At 45.6% G+C, this 23,486-nt stretch overlaps 1 protein-coding gene across 2 annotated transcripts; it reads left to right on the top strand.

Moving 5' to 3' along the window:
• Positions 1-383: 383 nt before the first annotated feature.
• Positions 384-22,918, top strand: LOC128329631 (retinol dehydrogenase 8-like). 2 transcript variants are annotated; one of them, XM_053261161.1, is made up of 6 exons: positions 384-761; positions 2,721-2,882; positions 9,558-9,737; positions 11,595-11,688; positions 12,792-12,975; positions 20,121-22,918. In XM_053261161.1, exons 1-6 carry the CDS (start codon positions 665-667, stop codon positions 20,358-20,360), a joined length of 957 nt encoding a protein of 318 aa, XP_053117136.1. In that variant the 5' UTR covers positions 384-664; the 3' UTR covers positions 20,361-22,918. The 2 variants fall into 2 exon arrangements, with proteins under 2 accessions (XP_053117136.1, XP_053117137.1); XM_053261162.1 differs by lacking the exon at positions 384-761 and adding an exon at positions 1,158-1,252.
• Positions 22,919-23,486: the final 568 nt, after the last annotated feature.

The following is a 23,486-nucleotide window of genomic DNA, read 5'->3' as shown; positions in this document are numbered from 1 at the left end:
AAGATTATTTTATTGCTCTATTTAACTAAGACACAAAACTTCTTACTCGTTTAAAATAAAAGTTTGTTTCATAACTCTCCTTGTTTCCCGATCCTCAGCAGCCCTTATGGCAGGGAATAAGGGTTAAGACAATAACCCTTTGTTGCTGCCCCTGACGTATCCATTTACCCTTTAACCCCTTGGTGCCACTCACCTTTGAACCTTGCCAAATGCCTGGAAGCGTCTGCTCAGCTATCATCGAAAAGATTACATCAAAACAGAGAATCTGGAAATTTGGTATGGCAGTCCTGAAAGCAAAGCATGATGAGTGATGTTCCTGGCAAGGCATTCTGGGAAATTTCATTTTCCTCTTCCCACACATTCTGCTAAGTCTCATGGTTCTGTTGATGCATCACGAGTGGCTGGGCCTGAAAGGGATTAGGCGGGATTCATTGTGCAAATCCCCTTGGGGTTTAGCAAGGGTGATTAAGGCCTTGGGTACTGGCCAATTAGGTCTCAAGCTGGCTGTTTTTAGGATCCTTGAAGAGGGACGCTCTGGGGAAGATGTGAGGGCGAAAGTCAGAGCTAAAAGAAGCCCACGGCCTTCTGAATTTGTGGAAGCTGGGCCACTGCCTCGTCCCTGGAGGTCACACTTTTCCTTCCTTGGGCTAGCACTTGGGCTAGCATGGCTCCTAAAATTGTATTGATAACAGGATGCTCATCTGGCATTGGGCTAGCTTTGGCTGTGAAGCTAGCACAGGACAAACAGAGGAGGTTCAAAGGTGAGGTCTTTAAATTGTGTTTTGTAATGAACAAAATGGGTTATTGCAATGTATATTATAGATAGCTGAAGAATAACAAAACAAATCAATTCGCTTTCTGTACCTGCCTACTTCTAGTTGGTGTAGTTTACTAAATTGGGCACAACAGCACAATCAGGAAGTTTGCACTCCCAGTTCCTTGTCATTGGGGCCTCTTTTAACTCTCATAATTAGCACAGATTATTTTGGCCACTGTGACCATATAGGTGATAAGACAATCGGTTCCAAAAGCACTGAATGCTTTTCATGGTGTTCAAACCCTCTGGGGGTCTTCAGGGTTTTTGCTTGCTTGTTTGTTTGTTTAAATACAAAGACCTGCCCAATCTGTTTGACAGTTGGCCAGAGGTGAAAGTGGGACCAGTGTGCACACCATCAGTGGCAATCCTTTCAAACAGCCTTCAGTTTTCCAACGAAAAAGCTTGTTTATCCCCATCCTGATGTTCTCAGTATAGGTCAGGCCAGTTGTTGTTTCACTCTGCTGGAACGGGGTGGGGCAATTATTAGGCCAAGTCCTGAAGGCTTGCTGGGACTCGGCCTTCTTCCTGGATGATTGCATATACCCTCAAGTAGAGTACAGGCTGCACAGGGACACCATTTTCGCTTTCTTGAAATAGGAGAGACTTAGAAAGATGGGGTAGGATTCAGCAAAGTCCAAATTCCTGTTCTTGGATTCTTGGAAAGCTTCATTGCAAAAACTAGCGTATCTTTACGACAGACACCTTTTAGTGGGGGGACAATGGAAACTGAGACGTGAGCAGTACTAGCTGCTGTAGGATTTTGGATGCTCTTGGATAAGGCATCTTAACCTGGAGGAGGCAAGATGTGCAAACTGAGGAATCTTGTCGAGTCCTGCATGGGCACCCCGATGAACGTTTTAACCTGCCTTGTTCTAAATTAGAGCTTTGGTCCATCTAGCCCTGTCCTGTCTATTCTTGACTGGCAGTGGCACTCTGGGGGTCTCAGGCAGGGTCTTTCTCATCACCTGCTCCTTGACCCTTTAATTAGAGGTAACAGGGATTGAAACTGGGACCTTCTATATGCACAGTGTATGTTCAAGCGCGATGGCCCCTCCCCTGCGTACCCACTAAACAGATGGCTTTAATTGTTTATAACAGTACTTCATATTTAGGCAGTGAGCTAGTCAGAAATTTGGGAGATCCTGAAGAATGATTGTATTAGGACTCATATGAAGTTGGGGATCAGAAGTATCCTCCCTAAACTGTGCACCAAAGCTGGATGATTTCTTTATGGCCTGTCTGGAATGAGCATTTGACTTTGGTTTTGAATATTTCATAGAGCTAGTGTGTTATTAAAACAGATGCCAGGGTCATTAGTCAACAGTCTAGCTACACACTTTTCAATTTGTTCCTGATAATATTTTGCTAGTGTTTAAATTTGATTCTGATGATAGTTTTAGCCTAGAAGCTTCTTAAGGGATAGAAATCTGTTGATGTATTCTGTTTCTTTCTATTTCTAGTTCCGGTTTTAGTTTTTCAATTCAGATTTCAAGCACATTTTGTTTGCTCAAAATGCCACTGATCTGCAATTTTGCCACTTTGAAACTCTGCACTTTGAAATGTCAAAAGAACAGGACTGAAATTTGGACCTGAATGTAGAGTTGCTAACTGGCCATTAAATGCAGAAATTAGCAAGTGATGCTTTCCATGGCATAAAGACATTATCACCTACCTTTCTCACATCTGTAGATCCAGCTGCTCAGGGGCCAGCTAAAAGAGTTGACAACCTTATAGCACTTGAGAGTTTAGAATGTCTTTCTTTTGCCCTTTTTGTAACCATGGTTTTGATTTCTGGAAACTGAGGAATTGGCAAAGCAAGAGGGGAAACTTCAGTGCCAATCTGGGCCTGTAGTGGTGCTTGGGATGGTTTAGTGAGAGCTGTGATCAAACTCTTGTGTTCCAGTGATTGCCACGATGAGGAACATAGCCAAGAAGGAAAAGCTGGAAGCAGCAGCAGGAGCTGCTCTCAACAGGACGCTGGAGATCAAACAGCTGGATGTTTGCGATGAGAAATCCATTATCAGCTGCATCAACAGCATCCCCAACCGGCATATTGACATCCTTAGTGAGTATCCAGATTGCTGCATTCCCTGTCTCCTAGAGCCAGGCTGACTGAAAGGGGAGGTACACATCAAACTCGGAAAGAGGTCCCTTTATAAGACCAACACTTTCCTAGAAAATGGTAATTTGTAGACAGTCCCTAGACAGACTCTTAAGGTCACTAAGGTCTACCAGCTAGCTGGAAGGTTTTGATCTAGTTCAGGGGTTCCCAACTTTTTAAAACAAATGTTTCCCTTCTGTTGCAAACCTTCAGCTCAGGTACCCTATAGAAATGTGTGTGTGTGTGCGCGCACACATGTGCGCGTACATGCGCACACACATGTTCCAGTTATGAGACTGGCTTACATCCAGGATAAATCAATCATGCGTATTCCCATTGAAATTATGGGACAAGTTCACTTGTCCTATTAGTTTCAATGGGAGTTCTCAGTGCTAATCTTCTGAAGCCTGAGTATGCTGGTTTTCAAAAATTGCATGCTCCCCATTTTTGATCATGTGTTGGATACAAACAAGGTTGGAAGCGGGGAGCTTGATCGTCTGTCAAGCCCCAGCTGGGTAGGACAAGTGCACCCTACCCAGTTTCCATCCCCAGCTTCTGACCGAGGTGGCAGGGAAATCATCCTACCCAGCTGGAGCTTGACTGGCAATCAAGCTCCCTGCCTCCAACCTTGTTTTTATCTAACATATGATCGAAAACTGGGAGCACTGCCAGTTCCTAAACTAGGGCCAGAAGCGTCTCCTACCTGTTCTTGATCATGAGATCTGCCCTATTTACTCTCCAATAGCCTGAACTTCAGAGTTAGGAACATAGGAGGCTGCCTTATGCCAGAAGCTGCCACCATACCATCGGTCCATCAGTATTGTCAATGTCTACACAGACTGGCAGCAACTTCTTCAAAATAGCTGGCAGGAGTCTTCCTCAGTCCTATCTTGGAGATGCTTCCAGGGAGGGAACTTGGATCCTAGATGCTCTTCCCAGAGCAGCCCCATCCTCTAAGGGGAATATCTCACATATTTTTCCCATTCAAATGCAAACCAGGGTGGACCCTGCTTAGCAAAGGGGACAATTCATGCTTGCCACCACAAGACGAGCTCTCCTCCCTGTTATTAATAGTAGCCAAGGTGGTGTGTGTTCTTTTGACTAAAGATGCACTAACAACATGTCATGGTTATGGACCGTTCAGAAGGATCCTCACTAGCTGAAGCTAGTGAGAATTTTTTGGAAGGGCGGTATATACATCAGATAGATAGATAGATAGATAGATAGATAGACAGACAGAAGCTGGCTGTGTGCCACAACGTGCCTTATGATTCATGCACATACATTTACAAGCATGTGCCCTGGAGACCAGATGCATTTTTCTCCAAAAATGTACCTGTTAGTGTTGTGTATTGTGGGAAATGTTAAAGACAAGGTTGCTTTAAGATAGGGCCTCGGCCTGCTTAGTAGTTGTTACACAGTGCTAGGAGGTGTTTAAGGGTTGTTGCTAGGCACCTGTTTAGTCTGCTAGATACAGGCTGAGAATTTGATAGGGACATGCCTAGTTAGAAATCCGGGGAGTGAGTTTGAGCCCCAAGGAAGACAAGTGTAATAGTTCGCACTAACAAAATGTTAATAAGCCATCTCCAAAGGGTAAACAGAGAGATAGCATAGCAGCTGGGACAGTGACTTTACAAAGGATAGCAACTAGAAAAAAGGGCTATCCCTTGTTAAATTGGGTCTGCTGGAGCATATGATTCCAGATGCTCTGAGTGGGATACCATGGTCAGGACTATCGGATGTGCAGGTCTGGGGGACAGGACAGAAGACAGCACAAATTTTGTACCAGGCCCAGGAGCTCCTGATGGCTAGGGTTAGGGCTCTGCCATTCTTCCCATGACATTGTAAACAGGATGAGCGCAACATGGCCAAGAAGAGATCAACTTCTCCCTCATGTCCCTGCTAATGGTGTCTTCTTCCTCACCGGCAGGGCTTTATTGGCAGGCAGCAATTAAACAAATTACACTTCTTCTCTCTTCCCTCCTCCAAAATAACGGAATACCTATGACTGGGAAAGGGTGTATCTGTGGATGTTTTCCCTCCAATCTGTTCCGACAGAAGAAGTCCTGAGCAAAAGCTAAGGGGGAGTCATTTGTGGTTGAGCAGAGGTGGAGTTCTTCACAACGTGAATAGGGCAGCAGGGAGATGGGAGGACGGGAGGAGCTTCATGGTGATGGTGAGAAGCAGTGTGGGGTCACAGGACTGGAACCTGCAGCAGGTCTTGAACTGGGGACCAGAGATGTCTCTGGTGGGAGTCAGTCTGTGCACTACCTGGTAAAGTAAAGGTAAAGTGTGCCATCGGGTCAGTGTTGTCGATTCCTGGAGACCACAGAGCCCTGTGGCTGTCTTTGGTAGAATACAGGAGGGGTTTACCATTGCCATGTCCCACGCAGTCTGAGATGATGCCTTTCAGCATCTTTCCGATATCGCTGCTGCCTGATATGGGAAACATGCCCGCAGGGATTCGAACTGGCAATCTCTGGCTTGCTCTGGCCAAAATTTGAAACTGCAGGGAGCTGAGTGACTCAATTTTCAGATTAAAATTGGCTGCAAATCTTCACATGTATGTTTACAATACATACACACACACACACCCGCACCATCTTGTTTTAGACAGTGAAATCTATATTTAAATTCATTCATTTATTTGATTTCTATACCGCCCTTCCAAAAAATGGCTCAGGGCAGTTTACATAGAGAAATAATAAATTAATAAGATGGATCCCTGCCCCCAGAGGGCTCACAATCTAAAATGAAACATAAGATATACACCAGCAACAGTCACTGGAGGTACTGTGCTGGGGGTGGATAGGGCCAGTTACTCTCCCCCTGCTAAATAAAGAGAATCACCACGTTAAAAGGTGCCCCTTTGCCAAGCTAGCAGGGATAATGTTGCTCCCCATCCCCTTGGCATCCTAGCCTGAAAATGTATATGGATTTGCTGAAGAGCATTTTTGCACAACGCACTAAAAGCACCTTTGAGCTTCAGTTGTGTGCAGTTATTTGGGTGCATGTGTGAATGCCAGACAGCAAGTGGGAAAGATTGGTTTTAATAGCTGTATACTTCTTCATGCAGCACATCTCTAGCGCATGGCATTCATTGCTACAAGATGTGGTGATGGCCACTAGCTAAGACAGAGGATTAGACAAATTCAGGGAGGAGAGATCAGAGAATCACAGAGCTGGAGGGGTCTTCTAAGCCATCTAGTCCAACTCCCTGACCCATGCAGGAAATGCAGAGCTAAAGCATCCCCAACAGCCGGCCGGCTGGCCTCTTACTGAAGACTTCCTCTGTGGATGAGCCCTCTACACCCCTAGGTAATTGGTCCATAGTTGAAATGCTATTAATGTTTCTAATGTCCAACCAAAATCTACCCTCCTGTAACTTAAGCCCCTTAGATCTAGTTCTGCCTCCTGAGGCCACAAGTAACAACTCTTTGCCAGGGCCGGACTGGGGGCACTGAGAGAGCGGTGGAATGTATGTGGGGAGGGTGCTGGGCTTTGAGCAGAATGGGTAATTAAGGGTGGGAGTTGGGGCGCAGGGGTGCTGCATGGGTAGGGTGCACCGGGAATATGCCCTGTTGCCCTGTGGGCCAGTCTGAGCCTGGTCTTTGCCCTCTTCTATGTGGCAGCCCTTCCGATATCGGAAGAGTGCTATCATGGCACTTTCCAGATTACCCACTGCAACCGCGGTAAAATGCTTTGACTTGGCAGGATCGAACTGAAGACGATCCCCAGGATCTACAACAGAAAATACAGCTACTTTTTTGCAACAGATATACAACCTTATAGCACTAAATTGCAGCAATAAAATCCAAAACAAGGCATCCAAAATGTGAACGGCAACAGCGTAGGGACTGCAGTGTCACAACACAGGAAGTATGGAAGCGCACTTAGCAGATACGTTGTGACACTGTTGTAGGGGTTAATCTGGAAAGCGCCCATGTCCCCCACGCAGTCTTCTCTCCAAGCTAGTTCATTCGTCCGTTCGTTTATTTACAGTCATTGACCAAAAATAAAGCCAGAAATTACAAAGGTTGCAATAGCAAAAAAACCCCAAATATCAGACGAACAAACAATATCACAATAGCTGAGTACTAACTAGCACCGTCCTAGATAGATTGTTGGTGCTTCTGTGTTCTTAAAACAGATGACATTCTAACAATGTCATCATAGTGGTAACACTGCATAGCATTATAAAGTGCTTTAGAATCGTCAAAGCACATTATTTACATTACCATGGTTCAGTGACAGAGCATATGGCCCCAATGTGTGTGTTTCTAACAGCTCTGGGACCCCTATAGGTAAAGAAGCCATTTAAACAAACAAACAACAACAACAATAATAATCATTGTTGTTGTTAAAAAAAACATAATGCTTTGCATGTTAAAGGTCCTGGTTTCCATCTTCAGCCCTCTCCAGTTGAAAGGGTCTGGAAAAGACCTGGATCACTTCTGCCAGTTTGAGCACAGTGTAGTGAGCTAAATGGAACAAACGGATGACTCTGCAGAAGTCAGCACTGAATGCTCATAATCCTTACAACAGTCTTGTAAAGTAGACCAAGATTCCTCTCATATTGCAAATGGGGGAACTAAGGCTGAGAGAGCGACTCTAAGGTCACCTGAGAGGGAGGTCATGGCAAAGGCCATGGTAAGGCTTCACATTCTCACATGACAGACCCAGGAAATGCAAAAGGTGCTTTTAGTGTCATGTGAAAACAAGCCTTGAGTGATCCTCGGTAATCCAGATCAGTTGCTAGCAACACTTTTGTTGCTCTTACAACCCCTGGACAGGTGGGGGGAGAGAGGACGCAGGCATTGCAATGCAGCCCTTCGGATTATTCTGATCTGAGAGGCCTATGTAGGTCAGGAATCTGTGCCTGGGAGGGAGTGCAGGGGGGATAAGCGTAGCACATGGGGGCTGTGGGGGTGGGTGGGGCTGCTTTCCTCTGAAATTATAGAACAATGGGGTCCAGTGTGAGAATGCTGCCCCTGTCTCCCATGCCAGGGCATTTATCCTGCTTGTGCTAAGCCACTTTACAATTTTCTGGATTGGATTAGGCTCGAAATGGCACAGCCAGGGCAAGAGTTGCTCAGGTCCTTGGCCAAAGGTTGCTGGCAGGGCATGAGCTACCCACTTACGGGTAGCTCTCTTGCTATTGGATTGTTTCTTCTGTGGATGGAAACATGTCTCTCCAGAAACCACATGGTAGCTGCTTGAAAGCTGACCATGACCTGGTTCACATGTGCATCGTTATCATGTGATGTGTGCACCTTCAAGGGATGACTTGTACATGTGAAAGGCCTTCAGAGGCCAAGCGGCACAGTTAGAATGTTCAGTTCACCCACCAGCTCAGTGCTTTTCCATGCAAGTCATTCCACATGTTGAGCTCATCATGTGTGAACCAGTCCTGAGAGCCACCTATAACCAGGTGGAAAGGAGACTGTGCAACCTCTGATGACTCATTAGGCCCAGTATTGTCAGCTCCCCCTTGCCCCCCCCCCCACGAGGCTGCTTCACACATACATGTGCATCACTTGATTGTGCTACACTTGCTTACTAGACTCTTGATACCTGGCAGCTGAATGTATGAATGTTAAAAAGCATTGCATCTGGGGTGAAGTGAAGCCATAATTATTCCACATTCAGCAAGCACTTTGCATCTGGGAAGCACGTCTGCTTTTTCCGGGGTGGGAGGGAGGGAAGGAGACTGGGAGACCACTTAACTCTTCCCATATTCATTGCTTTTCTACTGCAAATCTATGCTACTAACACTGCCTTGGCATCTGGGTGAAATCACAGGTCTGAAATCCTGCTTGGTGGAAAAGCAGTCAATGGGGAGTGAAAGGATTAACCATCCAGTTCTTTCCTGCTCCTTCTCCTCTGAAAACCACCTGCTGCCATCACTTTGCCTTGGCCAAGTGGCAACTGGTCTTCCCAAACATGTATGTCCACAAAACATGCAGGTCTAGCCTGTGGGGACATGAATCTCCTATGGGACTCAGTCTATATTTCGGATGGCCCACGTGCAAGCTATCATCTGATGTTGCAGTCTTCTAATGGTCTTGATGAGCTTGCATATGTGAACCAGTTCTCCATGTTTCTGAACAGCTGGGGAGAGCTGATCTTGTGGTAGCAAGCATGACATGTCCCCTTAGCTAAGCAGGGTCTGCCCTGGTTGCATATGAATGGGAGACTAGAAGTGTGAGCACTGTAAGTTCTTCCCCTCAGGGGATGGAGCCACTCTGGGAAGAGCAGAAGGTTTCAAGTTCCCTCCCTGGCTTCGCCAATGAATGAATCTTTATTACGGTCAATGACCCAAGGCTTCTCCAAGATAGGGCTGAGAGAGATTCCTGCCTGCAACCTTGGAGAAGCTGCTGCCAGTCTGTGAAGACAATACTGAGCTAGATAGACCAATGGTCTGACTCAGTATATGGCAGCTTCCTATGTTCCTAGGGGAAAGGGTAACATTAACCTTTCCATCTCTGGCCAGAGAGCTTTGCACCTCCACCACTAGAGCACTCATGGGGTATGCTTTTAGGGAGCTACTACAAGGGTTCCAACTGTTTCCTCTTGATACTTCCTGTCACTGGATGCTGAGGAGTGTTAACAGTTAGTTCTCTTGGCCACTTCTCATAGTCAACAACGCTGGGGTAGGCCTCATTGGTCCCATCGAGTGCCAGTCCATTGAGGAGATGAAGGCCATCATGGAGACCAACTTCTTTGGCGTGGTGCGGATGATTAAAGTGGTGCTCCCTGACATGAAGAAGAGGAAGAGTGGCCACATCGTGGTCATCAGCAGTGTTATGGGTTTGCAAGGTAAGATGGTTTTCCGGCATTCATGTGGCCTTGTTCACAACAGCTTTTTCCAGTCTCATTCAAACATCCATATTTTAACAAGCAATTTTCTTTCTCCATAGCATAAGATGGATGAATAGCATCATAAAAAGCCCAGCCAGTTTAACCTCAGACAACAAGGCTGGTATTCAAAGCAAGTTCAAAGCAAGGCTCCACCTGATAAGATATGAAGCTGCCTTATTACTGAGTCAGACAACTGGTCCTAAATTATTGTTAGCCTGTTTTCCTTAAGGAAAGTAAGATTATGAGATCACCCAGCTTTTTGTGTGCCTGTGTGTGTCCCTATCAACTTCGCAATGCCTGGACTGATTTGGACCAAATTTGATACCGTTGTAGTGAAACATAGGGGCACCTCAATGGTGTAGTTTGTGATGTCATGCACCCCAGTTCAAGATGGTGAACGCGTGAACATCTGAGGCACAAGTGGGTTAACTTGTGAACCAGCTAACCGATTTGAACCAAATTTGGTACGGTTGTGGGAACACATAGGGACACCTGAACAGCATAGTTCATGATGATGCCATCCACCCCAATTCAAGTTGGTAGATGTATGAACACTTGAGGTGCAAATAGGGGGCTTTGCCAGCCCTACTTGGAGATGCCAGGGATTGAACTTCGGCATGCAAAGCATAGCTCTACCACTCAATGATGACCTTATTCAAAGTGTACCTTTGACGTGTGTGGTGGTGATGGTGTCACCAGAAATGGCATTTCTTGAGGGCCAAGCTAGATGTGGTGTTAACCATTTTGTTTGGCCCTGTGTGTCTGGTGAATAAAAAAAAATGTAAACAGCCATGCAGGGGCTGTAGCTCACTAGCAGAGCATCTTCCTTGCATGCAGAAAAGGTCCTAGGTTCAATCCCTGGCATCTCTATGTAGGGCTGGAGGAAACTACCATCTAAGAGCCATGGCCAGTCAGTGTGGACAGTAGTTAGCTAGATGGACCAATGACCTGACAGCAGCTTCCTATGCTCCTATGGGCCATTCTGGACCAGGACCACGATGTGGGTGAAGGGTGCTTTCACCCCCTTGTTCCCACCATGGTCCCAGTCTGGAATGGGGACCCTTGCACCTGCTATTTACATGAAAACAATCACACAGGATCAAATGACATGATTACCATTATGTCCCCACTTGGCCCCCTGACACTCTGGACCTGAAGCTCAGAACCAGCACTTTTACAGAGCACTGGAAACAAATGGGGTCTGGTAAACGTGTTTCTGCACCAGTGTAAAATATTCCCTGGGGCTTGTGCCAGATTATAAATGCCCCACTGCAGTCTTTACGAACAGCCTCACACAGACCATGTTATAATAGTTTAGCTACACAGTGTTGCCATCAGAAAGAAAATTCTAGATGTCGTAAGAGATTTCATAACAACTTCTTAATAACCATTTCCCCCCATGAAGGCTATACTTAATCCCTTGGTTCTCATCCCCTGCTGAAACCAAGGCTAAGTATATGTAACTTCATTTGCCCTTATTTACCTATTACCTTTGCTTCTTCCCCCTCCTTTCCTTTTCCTCCCATTTTTAGGTTGCCTCCTTCACTGTCAACGTTTTGATTTAAGCCCCATTTAAGAAACATTTTGATTTAAGAGGCAGGGACTAGGCTTTTAAAGGTTACATTGCTCCAGAAAGTCCACTGTACAGTGATGATGCTAAATATAAGAATTTAGATCCGCTGCCCGCAAAGCACCAAATTGTTCTGGACTAGCCCTGAATATGGAGCCTATCTAATAGACCTGCAGAATTTCCACTCATTTTGTCCTTATCCTGCTTCCTGTTAATCTTTCCTCTTTGGCATGTCTCTCTCTCAGGCATTGTGTTCAACGACATCTATACAGCTTCAAAATTTGCCATTGAGGGTTTCTGTGAAAGCCTTGTCATCCAGACACTCAAGTTCAACATCTTGTGAGTGAGTGATAATGATGCTTTTAGACTCCCTTGAGTGTACCATTAGGACTGCCATATTTGTAGCAGGGCTCCTGCGGCTTCAATAGCCGTGTGACAGGTGGAAATTCAACAGAGCCAGTGAAGCAATATAGTGAAGGGTTGCTGGATTTCTAGAATAAAAAAGCATCAATCTATATAGAGCAGAGTGGCACCACCATTCATCAAATAGCATGTAACCATGAGCCAGACTAAATCCACTATGATTTGTGCAGCCTCTCTCTTCAGGTGCTCTAGCTATTCAGGATGTGGAAGTGGGCAACATAGAAATAAATCAAATTAACTGAGTGGTAATTTCTCTCAGTCTTAGACCCCTTCAACCTTACTTGGCTGATGAACCACATTTAATGCATCCAACTTCCCCCTGTTTACCACAAACAGGAGCTAAAGTTGTAGGCCTAATAATAAGGGCCAAAATAAGTGATTTTGAACTGAGTGTATTTAGGGTTGGCAACGAACATTTCTCTCTCTCCCAATATAAATGAAGCATCCACATTGTGTGCAGGAGCACACTAGTTTGCCCAGACAACTGTTGGTGTGCCATGAGATGTAATATAACTAAAGGCTTGTGTGAGTGAGACCAAACTGCCCGTCATTCAGGGAGAAGGCGCTTGCCCTGCTCTGGCCTTGTTTCCTATTATTCAGCCTGCTCTCTGCTGCCCTCAGAGGGGAGTTTGTCCATTGCTGCTCTGCACAAGTCACTATTCTAGCCTTACCGCCTTCCATTCAGGATGTATGCCTGGAGCACTGACTCATACAGAAACATAAAGGGTAATATCTATTGAGAATGGGTTTCTATCCCAAAGGGTTTCCTTTTGCAGTGTGTGAGAGTGAAATGTGCCTCCAGTCATAATTCAGAAATGAGTATGCCTCAGCTATCAAAAATTGTGAACCACACTTGGATAGCAGCTCTGTGCTTTTAACAGTTTGAATGATGATGAGCGGTACGTTTGAGAGGAAAGTGTTTGTGCCAGTATCAAGGGGCGATGTCGAGACAAACTTCACCTGCTGAGTCCCCGCCATTCCTTCTAAACCTGTGCTAGATCTGTGTGCTTGACTTGCAGCATCAGTTTGATAGAGCCGGGCCCAGTGGTGACTGAGTTTGAAATGAAGGTCTACGAAGATGCGGAAAAAGCTGACTATTCCCAAACAGATCCGGAGACCGCTGAGATATTCACTAAGGTCTACCTGAAGAATTCCAAGGCCATCTTCTCCAGCTTGGGTCAGACCCCTGAAGATATAGCTGAGGTGAAAATCCTAACATCTAGTTGGTTGGTTTGTATAAATGTGAGGAGGGCGGCCATTTTGTTTCCAAAACTGCACATTTACAATAATATTATTTGTTTGTTTATCTTAAGAATGTCTATCTTGTCTTTTAAGAATATGAACCCAAGATGACTAACAAAACCATAATTAAAACACAACGCACACAAAAACCAACATGAATATTAAAACAGCAGCTTAAACATCACAACCTGACTGAATAAAGCCGTAGACATATGGGTGCTGCTTCTGGGGGCTATATGCATGCCCAGATGCCCTCCTCCATATTAGCAGCATTTCACAGACTTGTGAAATAAATAAATAAACTCCTTCCCATGATTTAAAGCACCAACATCATTTGAAAATAACTGGAATATCTCACTGATATTCTGAAATATAACAACGTTCCAGTTACCTGTGAATGAGAAAGTCTTAATGAACATCCATCCACCTTCTCCTCCTGAACAATTTCTCCAGCGCAGGGAAAGATGGAATGTTAGAAAGGTGAGACAAAGGCAGCGGCAATAGACTATATTTTGGAAACCTGCAACCATACCCCCCATTTACTCACTCCCCCAGTTTGGAGAGCTATTTTTGGAGCTCCTCACAATCTGTTTTGGATTTCACATTGTTTAATGTCAGCTGCAAAAGAGCCACCGTGGTGTAGTGGTTAGAGTGCTGGACTAGGACTGGGGAGATCCAAGTTCAAATCCCCATTCAGCTGTGATACTTGCTGGGTGACTCTGGGCCAGTCACTTCTCTCTCAGCCAAACGCTCTGGGCTCCTTGGAGAAAGAGTGGGATATAACATGTAAATAAATAAATAAAATAAATAAAATAAAATAAAATAAAATTTGGCCACTTTGCTGCTTACCCCAATTTCTAAATCATTTATAAACAAGTTAAAGAGCACTGGTTCCAGTACAGATCCCTGGGGGACCCCACTTCTTACTTCCATCCATTGTGAAAACTGTCCATTTATTCCTTCCCTCTGTTCCCTGTCCTTCAACCAGTTACTGATCCACATATGACTCCTTATCCCATGACTGCTAAGTTTACTCAAGATCCTTGGGTGGGAAACTTTGTCAAAAGCTTTTTGGAAATCCAAGTATACAATACAAATACGAATATGATGAATATTTATATACTGCTTTTCAACAAACGTTGCCAAAGTGGTTTACATTGTTATATTAAAAAAATGGCTCCCTGCCCCCAAAGGGCTCACACTCTAAAAAAGAAACATAAGATAGACTCCAGAAACAGCCACTGGAGGAATGCTGTGTTTGAAATGGATAGGGCCAATTGCTCTCTCCCTGCTAAATAAAGAGAATTGCCACCTTAAAAAGTGGTGATTAGCAGGGGTAGCTTAGTTAGCTATGTCAACTGGATCACCTCTATCCACATGCCTGTTGACACTCTCAAAGAACTCCAACGGGTTAGTGAGGCAAGACTTGCCCTTGGCAGAAGCCATGCTGGTTCTCCTTCAACAGGGCCTGTTCTTCTATATGTTTAACAATTTTGTCCTTCAGTATGCTTTCCATCCATTTACCAGGCACAGAAATTAAGCTAACCAGCTTGTAATTTCCCAGATCCCCACTGGATCCCTTGTTGAACCAGTCCTCTGGTACAGAGCCTGATTGTAGGCACGTTACATATTTTTGCTAGGAGATCAGCAGTTTCACATTTGAGTTCCTTCAGTACTCTAGGGTGGATGCCATCTGACCCTGGTGATCTGTTAATTTTTAGTTTTTCAAGACAATTTAGAACATCTTCCCTCATCAGGGAGGGAAGTATCAACATTCAAGCTGAAAACCTTCCCGCTCTTTTGGCTGAAGGCCTGCTTCCCCCGCCTCCAAGCCACAGAGTTCCATTAACTCCACCCACCAGTTATTTGTCTGAGCTCATGAATATTCTGACCCATTGACTAACATGGGGCAGTTTTTGTTTGACCCCCTTAGATTCCACCACCCCACCTCACCCCCGCCTTCAGATTTTTGTGAAACCTGCAGGTCACCTTCAGTCTACCAATACCTCCCATTTGCCTGCAGGCACTCCAGTTCATTTCCATCTCTTTTGGAAATAGATATAAGAAGCATTGCTTTGGACGCTCTTGGAAGAGGGCAGAAAAAGAACCCCTGCATATATTATACAGTTTCCACACACACACACTCTGCCCCGGATCCACATTCCAACCCACATTCCCACCATATGGTGGGCATTCTGTTATAATCTTATTCATTCATTCATTCATTCATTCATTCATTCATTCATTCATTCATTCAATTTCTATACCGCCCTTCCAAAAATGGCTCAGGGCAGTTGCTTGTGTCAGTGAAGTCTCTCACGCAGTTGATTAGGGTGGGTTCATGAACACTCCAGTGCCAACAATCTTTGCAATCCACTATCTGTGAGTGAAGAGAAAATGTAATATTTGGGTGGAATTAACTCCTCCCGTCGGGTAGGGGCAGCTTGCTTTGGATATGTTGAAGACAAGAAAGAAATCCTAGGGATTAGGGAGGTTAAGGGGTAAGGAGCCAAAAGGGAAGTATCTGAGGAAAAGGTTCTGAGTAGACAGCAGGTAAAGGTAAAGTTGTGCCGTTGAGTCGGTGTCGACTCCTGGCGCCCACAGAGCCCTGTGGTTTTTCTTTGGTAGAATACAGGAGGAGTTTCCCATTGCCCTCTCCCACACAGTATGAGATTATGCCTTTCAGCATCTTCCTATATCGCTGCTGCCCGATATAGGTTTTTTCCCTTAGTCTGGGAAACATACCAGCATTCGAACCGGCAACCTCTTGCTCTCCAGGCAAGTTACATTTAGGTGGCTAGGCAACAGAGCCAGACATATAGAGCTAGACCATGAAGCAGAAGTGGGGTTGAGGAAAAGGGCAGAGGCGACAGGAGCTGAAATGGGGGGCGGGGGGGAGATGAAGGGGGTTGAATTTCACTTATTTATAAGAACTAACCAGCATATTATTTGGCTACAGGCTTCCAGTATTCTATAAGAACAGTAATAATGTATGCACATGTTGTATCCTATTAAGTTATCTTTTGCAGTTTCTTTGTTTGTTTGTTTGGACATTTGTCCCAAGGGGGGATCCTGTAGAGAGTGTGGGGAGGAGTCAGAAAGGAAAAGAGAGGGAAAAGAGAAGGAGAAAATTGAGCTGCAGCTGAAATCCACATAAGTTTTCCTTGTGTGTGGGGGAAGCAGCTATAAAACAGCAGACTATGCATTGGTTAGTGCCTCGTGCTTGAAGCTGTCCAGACAAACAAACACACGAGCCAAACCTTCATCTGAAAACATTCAGGTCAAGTCAACTCTGACAGTCAGGCAGCAGAAGAAACAAAAAGGTAACCACCACCACCACATCCTCTGTCCTTTTTCTTTCCCTTGCTGAAACCATTCTACATTAGTGTTATTATTTGCATTTAAGCTCCCATTTCCTTCCTCTGCTTATATCACTTTGTGTGTAATTTAATTAGTTCCATTAACAAATAATCCCTTGTAATCCAGTTCCAAAGCCTGTTAAGCCTCTGTGAGCTTTGCATTGTTGTTTGAGCTTTTGTTCTCTGTATACCCTCCCATCTGTAAACTAAGATGGGGGGCCCTGGTGGAGCTCTGGAGGCATCGCTCATGCTAGTAGGCAGCATACAGTAGATTAGCACAAAACCCATCATGCCGAGTGAGGGACTAAATCTGTTCTCCAATTACTGAGCACAGCTCTAGCCTGAGAGCTGTTTGTGGTAGAATTTGTCGACAAGAGAAGCGCTGGGAAAATGTGGACCAGGATGCCAAGAGCGCAAGGGGTGCTAAAGTGTGATACTGATTTGACCTGGCCAGCCAGATCTTGGGCTGCCGGTTTCTAGTCCGTGTGGAACAACAGTACTCACCATTTAAAAAGGCAGTAGCAGGTGCTGAAGAACTTTAGCAGGAGATACCAAAGCAAAAATATTAATGTGACATTCAATACATTCTTGAAAGGCAATAGCCATTACTCCAAGTACTCCCTGACACTAGTTGTTCTGGATTGCTTAGCACTATCAGTTTATCTTCTAGCAGCAACTAGCTTGGATTTAACATTTAGTTACGTCTGGGGAAGTGTCTAACCTACAGTAGAGAAGTCATTGGTGGTGGTTCAGCTGTGGCAGCTTCTGAGAAATCATCTTCTAGGAAAAGGCAGAGGGTGGAGAAGAGCTAAGCCATGACATGTGTGAAGTACCAACACAAGAAGCCGCTGATCATGTACAAACAATATTGAGTAACTTGTTGATGGACTGTAGCTCCCATCATCCCTGGCCACAGTGGTCAGAGGCTGGGGATGATGGGGGTTGTAGTCCAAAACCAAGTTACTGAAGACTCTGTACAAAGTATAGTGAATGTATTAGCTGAATTAAGTTTGTACAAGTTAAAACTTATTTTGATTACACACATGCCCCTGGTCAGTTGGGCAGCAGATTTTTTTTAAAAGTCTCTACTTTTAATACAAGTGCTGCCATAAACCACGGGTAATAGTAATTGTAGGAGCAGCATTCCCCAGTTCTTATGTTCTTAATTCCAAGATGTTGCCTGCTGTAACATGTGAATGCTTCAGCCAAAGACAAAAACAGTTTTGTCCTTCAGAATGGCTGGTTTTTCTCTTGTGCAGATTTATACATATTTGAGTCAATCAGTTAGAACTAATATGACTAATCAATTAAAATTTCTTTAATGGAGTGACAGCCCTAACAAAGTTCTTTTTGCTCACCAATGAGAAACCACAGCCAGCACCCACATCTAAGTTTAGAGGAGAAAGCCAAGATTGCCAGGCACCTTGGAGTTGTGACATGTCTAGTTGCAAAGCAATTAAACACAGACAAAGGATCAGATATCAGGATGAGCCAAAGTATCTCCCAGCAGAAAATATGAGGGCAAAATTGGGGCTTAGTGGGATGTGAAATACCTCTCTGAAAAAACAACAAATAGTTACCTTCAATCCATTCCCCCACCCCCTGCCGGTGACTATTTGCAGTCACAATTAGCACTGACATTTGCTGGAAGATTGGGAGAGAGATACCTATTTCCATGGGACACATGGGGACACTTTTTCCTGCCTTCTGCTGATGTACTCTACAGCACAGCAGAGGCAGAGAGGGAAGCATCCAGGCACTGCCTGGATAACTGGGCAATTCTCCTGACCTTCTAGAGCTGTGCCAGAAAACAAAATGGTGGTGAGCATTTTTTCTTTGGCTAAACGCAGCCACAATGAAACTTAAAAAGAAATGTTGGGAGGAGGATGTGTTTTGGCATATATAACAATAGGCCAATAGACAGAAGAATGAATCCCAAGGGGAGTTCTCCCTGCTGGAGAAGAACAGGGAGCAGAGGGGCTGTACCGTTTGGAAAGGGGCTGTAGTAGCTCAGTGATAGCCCTTGCTTTGCCTGTGAGAGGTCCCAGCTTCAGTCCCTAGCACCTCTTGAAATAGCTGGGAAAGACTCCTGCCTGAAACCCTGGGGACAGGTTTGTTGCTGGGAGTAGTGGTGTGCAAACCAGTTCGACGTCGAGCCAATTTGACATCGAGCCGGTTCAGTTTGGCGGTTCAAGGTCGAACCAAACCACTCCCTGTTCGGTCCAACCCCGGACCGAGCACCCCTGGACTGTTTGGGGGTTTGCCGAACTTTTTTCACCCCTCCTCAGAAAAGTGCCTTTTTAAGGCACTTACCAACTCTGGGGGAGTTGTTGGAGATGGGGGGGGGTGTCCGTGGAGGTTCCCCGTCCCCCCACCAGCCTCAATGCAGCCCAAACTGGCCCTTTGGGCTGGCTCTTTGGCCCATCTGGGCCTTCCCCCTCTGCATGGCAGCCATTTTGGAAGCTACTGAGCCTGCGCTATTGGCCTCTGAGAGGCAATTTTTTCTGAGGGGGGGGGAGGTCAGCAACTCCCCCCCCAGACTGGACCGAACCGGGGGGTTGCTGACCATTTTTGACCTCAAGTCCAGTCCAGACTCAAACTGAACTGGGCAAGCCGGTTCCGTGCACATCCCTAGCTGGGAGGGGCCTGAAAGGCCTACTCCTCCCAATTTTTATCTGCCTCCCTTAAAAAAAAAAAAGCAAGTATAAGTGCTCCAGAGTGCTTTCCAGATTAGCTGTTCATCATCAGCAAAATGCCTCCATTCAGGCAAGTTGCATTCGGGATGTAAACAGCAGGGGGAGCAGTCTTGCAGCAAATAACAACCTGAAAAACCAGCAACTTTCCCATGCCGGATATACGTCCTTGCTCCATATCACAGCGATTAAATTTGCAACAGGGCATTGGCAGGGGTGTATCTAGGGTGGGGCAGGCAGGGCACATGCCCCGGGCACCACTTGAAGGGGGTGCCATTTTTTAAAATAAAAATGGCTGCCAAAAACAAAATGGCCACCACACATGCTCAAGTGGCCTCTGTGAGGCTCTAGGCCATGCCAGGCCTCACAGAGGCCATTTGAGCATGAGCAGTGTCCATTTTGTTTTCAGTGGCCATTTTGCTTAAAAAATATTTTTTAAAATGGCCACCGCACATGCTCAAATGGTCCATGTGTGAGGCCCTAGAGGCCAGTGGGGGGAGGGGAACCTTTGCAGGCCCCCTGCCCAACGGCCTTTAGGAAGGTCCCCACCCGAAGGGACTACAGATTTTTTTTTTTTAATGTAATATAATCTAAGTCACTGTACACATATTCAGATATGTGACTTGTATGTGACCTTCAGACTTGTATTTTTCAGCTGATATAATGGTAAAGTTATCTGAAAGATGGGTGTCAGATGTTTGGACAGGGGGCGCAATTTCGGTGCTTGCCCTAGGCGCTGTTTTCCCTAGATACGCCTCTGGGCACTGGAAATCTGAACGGCACCCTGCTGTCCGCGTAGAGACTGCGGTGTCACAACGCAGGAAGTGTGGATTGGAAGCACATTTCCGAGGTTCGTCCTGACCCCGTTGTAGGGTCTAGTCTGGAAAGCGCCCAGGGCCTGCCTGGATTGCTGCTCTCTGTAAGTGTAGGCAATACTGAGCTAGATGTACCCCTGGCCTGACTCGGTAGAAGGCCGCTTCCTGTCTGCAAACCAGCGAGTTTGTTCCTAGGCTTCCTGACAGTCATACCTAGGCCTTTTGTTTTCTTTCAACAGCACACCCTGAAGGTCATCACCACAGCCAAGCCTCCCTTCCGTCACCAAACCAATGCCGTCTATACACCCATGACTGCTCTCAAGCATGCAGATCCAACGGGGGCTTTGATGACTGACTCCTTCTACAAGCTGGTCTTCAGATACGACACCCTTTTGCACGTCAGCTTGAAGGCCATCCGGATCCTTCGCTGGCAGGCCCACAAAATGAGGCAAGGCGCCAGGCTGCTGGGCTTCAGATGAGGCCCTCTGGAGTGAGAGCCAGGAATCGAGAGGCAGGAGCGTGACTAGGCAACTGACAGTCCTTCTTCTGACAAGCCAGCACTTCACAGATTAGTGTCACCTTTTCCAAACGTTCTGTTCACCCCTTTTAAAAGCTCCTTTCTGTTTGCCCACTTCTAACTCTCGATTTTGTTTGTGCTGCTTCCACTCCTTGGTGATTTTTTTTTTTTAAACTCACACCCCAGAGACCTGCTTTACATTTGATTGGAATGCTTTAACGCTTCACTTTCAATATCACATTTTAAAGATTTCCCCTTGTATTGCCCCAATGAGGGTCTGAAGGCCTGTGCTAAGGTTCAGCTGCAGAAGATGAGGGGGAAGGGGAAGAGGGAGAGGGAGATCTGATCCTAGGCAGTGCCGAGATAGGAGACCACCAGGGAACCTGGAGAGCAATGGTTCCATCGCCAGGGCTCCCCCACCCCCAGAGCAGGTTACATCCGGACTGGTGCTGTTGCTTCCCAGCACACCTCCTGGGGCAGGGCTCTTTCCACTCGAGCTCTCCACAAGCCCCTAAGGACAGCACGAGGGGCAGTGGCAGGAGGTACACCAGAGAGCTGGGGAGGTCATGTCCTCCAAGTCCTTCCAGCCTCTCTTTTAGTCGTCCACTAACATAATTGAATTGTATACTCTTTTTGTTATCCAGTTTGAATGTGACCTCATAGAAAAGCCGGATCTGATTAATAAATAACCTGCTTTGAACTCCTTGGAGGAGGGGCAGAATGTAAAAACAAGAGATAAGAAACTATTAACATCCTCTTAACCTCCTAATTTCCATATTCTTTTAACGTTCCAGTTTGTGTACTCCCCCACCACCACCACTACTTTAATTTGTACCCCTTTCAACCAGCCTTTTACTTGGACATCTTTATGCTCTCTTTTTGGTTTATAGTCTTTTTTTACCTACAACTCTTTAGGTTCATACCAATTTAACCTTTCTTTTATCAACCAACCAACCAACCATCCTTTGTTCCCACATTTATGGTTGTTAAAAGTGTGGGCTTTCTCCCCCACCAGCTTCTCGAAGCCTCACTGAGAGAGGGTGAGAACGCGCCAGTGTCGTGATTGGTTGTGGGTTTCACTTCACATTCTTGGCTGTTGTGGTGTACTGGCTCGAGTTTTGGACTTGGGTTCACATCCTCTCAGCCTTACTTAAGAGGATTTCAGGGTGTCATCATGCATGGTATCACAAAGCTGCTAAGAAGAGAAAATGGAGTAGCTCTGCAACTCCATGCCAGACCCCCTGAGCTCCTCAGAGGAAAGGCAGGAGAAAATGGAGATTTATAATTCAGAGAATTTTTGCCAGCAAAAGAGGCACAGGCATGATAAAGGGGATTGCAGCTATTAAGACTGCTGTCCACACTGAGTTTTGCATAGTCTTCTACAATAGAGGAGGCAACCTTTTTTAAGTCACCGAGGGAGAGCTTAGGCCCTTTAATCTCGAATCCCTTGTCTCCTACCCTCTTTGACCTTTGATCAAATTAAACAAGTAGATTTTTTTAAAAAGCCATTCAAAATGCTTGCATTCAATCAGATCCGTATTCCTTACAAAGGGCCCAAACAGGGTTGTTGCAAAGAATTTTGCTTTGACCTAGAATTGTGGTTTCAAACTGTTCTGTGGAAGTCTGGTATTCTTCAGAAGCTTATCAGAAGTTCCTTGATTAGCAATGATGGTGGATAAGCTTCTGTGAAAATCAGCTTGTTCACACCACCACGGATTCTTCCTCTGCAATGAGGGGAATGTTGATGGGGTCCATGGGTGCAATCTCGATTTACACAGGTTGACTGTGAGGCCCAGTGGGGCTTGCCAATCTGGGCCAGCGGCAAAGATTTTATCATCCTTGAGCCAAGATCCTAGTACCTCAGAATTCCCTGAGCTGCTCCTTACTACTTCATAGCCTTCCCTCTCCTCCTCTCAGAGGTAGGTGGGATTGATAGCTGCAGTTCCTTTCCCCTGACCCCTCTCTCTTGCATGACAAGGAGAAAGAGCCATCACCATTTTGCTCAAGAACCCTTCCAAACCAGAGCCAACACAGCCAGCATTTTGCATGCACTGAGTGTGCAGCTTAGTTCAGAGGTTCTTTTGGCAGACTCTTAGGGGTTTCTCCATTAACTGACACAAGGGTTCCAGAATGCAGGACATCTAAAACGCCCTGCTCTAGCAAGCTCAGCTGTTGGAACTGCTGTTCTCCCCCTCACCACAAAGCCCAGCTCTCTCTGCAGCACCTTTTCCAGCCATTGCCCATTGGTCGCTGGTGCTGGTGGAGGAGAAGGAGCATGCCGGGACCTGTGAGGTAACATCCCCCTCCCTCCTGGGCAGAGCTCTAGCAACATTGCCATCACTGTACTTGGGATTGTGAGCTCACAGGATAGAGTAGGCGATATAAATAAAAGTATGTTCTAGAAAATTCAGCCAAGATGCACCTGACCAGGACAATGGCACGACCAGACAAACTGTACAGACCCTTCCCCCTTTCCCCCCAAACAACGATGGAAAATAAACAAGATGTAAATGTGTGTGACTTGCTTCATTTCTAGAGGTAACAGGTCTCCTCGGCACAACATGTGGAGTAGCTGAATACAAAGTTGGCTTCTTTTAGCACAGTGAAGACCCACCAGGGAGCACCTGGCTGGAGGGTGCTACTTCCTGACCTAACCACTGAGAAATGAAGGTAAACCTCGGCATGGAAGCAGTGTGCAGTCCCTTTTCTCTTCATCCTTTGAGAGACTCTTGAAACAAGACTCATTTAATAGAAACTGGGATTGCATCTATATAAGCAGAACTGTACAACTTTGGCCCTCCTGCAGAAGTTTATATTATTTTATTTTATTTTATTTTATTTTATTTTATTTTATTTATAAACCACCCTTTCAAAGGTGGCTCAGGGTGTTTTACAATGAAATCAATAATACATAATTAAAATAAAAAACCAATTAAAAGCAGATTAAAATTACAGATTAAAACTAGATAATCTTAGAACTAGTTCAACAACAATGTGGAACGATGACGTTCAACATTGGCCACTGTGGCTGGAGATGATGGAGAGTTGTAGTCCAACACCGGCTGGAGGGCTAAAGTTGTGTAGCCTT

Source organism: Hemicordylus capensis, chromosome 6, assembly GCF_027244095.1.
Source record: "Hemicordylus capensis ecotype Gifberg chromosome 6, rHemCap1.1.pri, whole genome shotgun sequence".
Classification (NCBI taxonomy): Eukaryota; Metazoa; Chordata; class Lepidosauria; order Squamata; family Cordylidae; genus Hemicordylus; species Hemicordylus capensis.
The sequence above is the reverse complement of the archived record's forward strand: the minus strand, read 5'-3'. Positions and strand labels throughout refer to the sequence as shown.

Excerpts from the sequence above, each read along its gene's own strand:
- LOC128329631 (XM_053261161.1), top strand. The coding sequence starts at position 665 with ATGGCTCCTAAAATTGTATTGATAACAGGATGCTCATCTGGCATTGGG. Across the intron at positions 762-2,720 it reads CAAACAGAGGAGGTTCAAAG|TGATTGCCACGATGAGGAAC; the intron begins GTGAGGTCTTTA and ends CTTGTGTTCCAG. Across the intron at positions 11,689-12,791 it reads ACACTCAAGTTCAACATCTT|CATCAGTTTGATAGAGCCGG; the intron begins GTGAGTGAGTGA and ends CTTGACTTGCAG.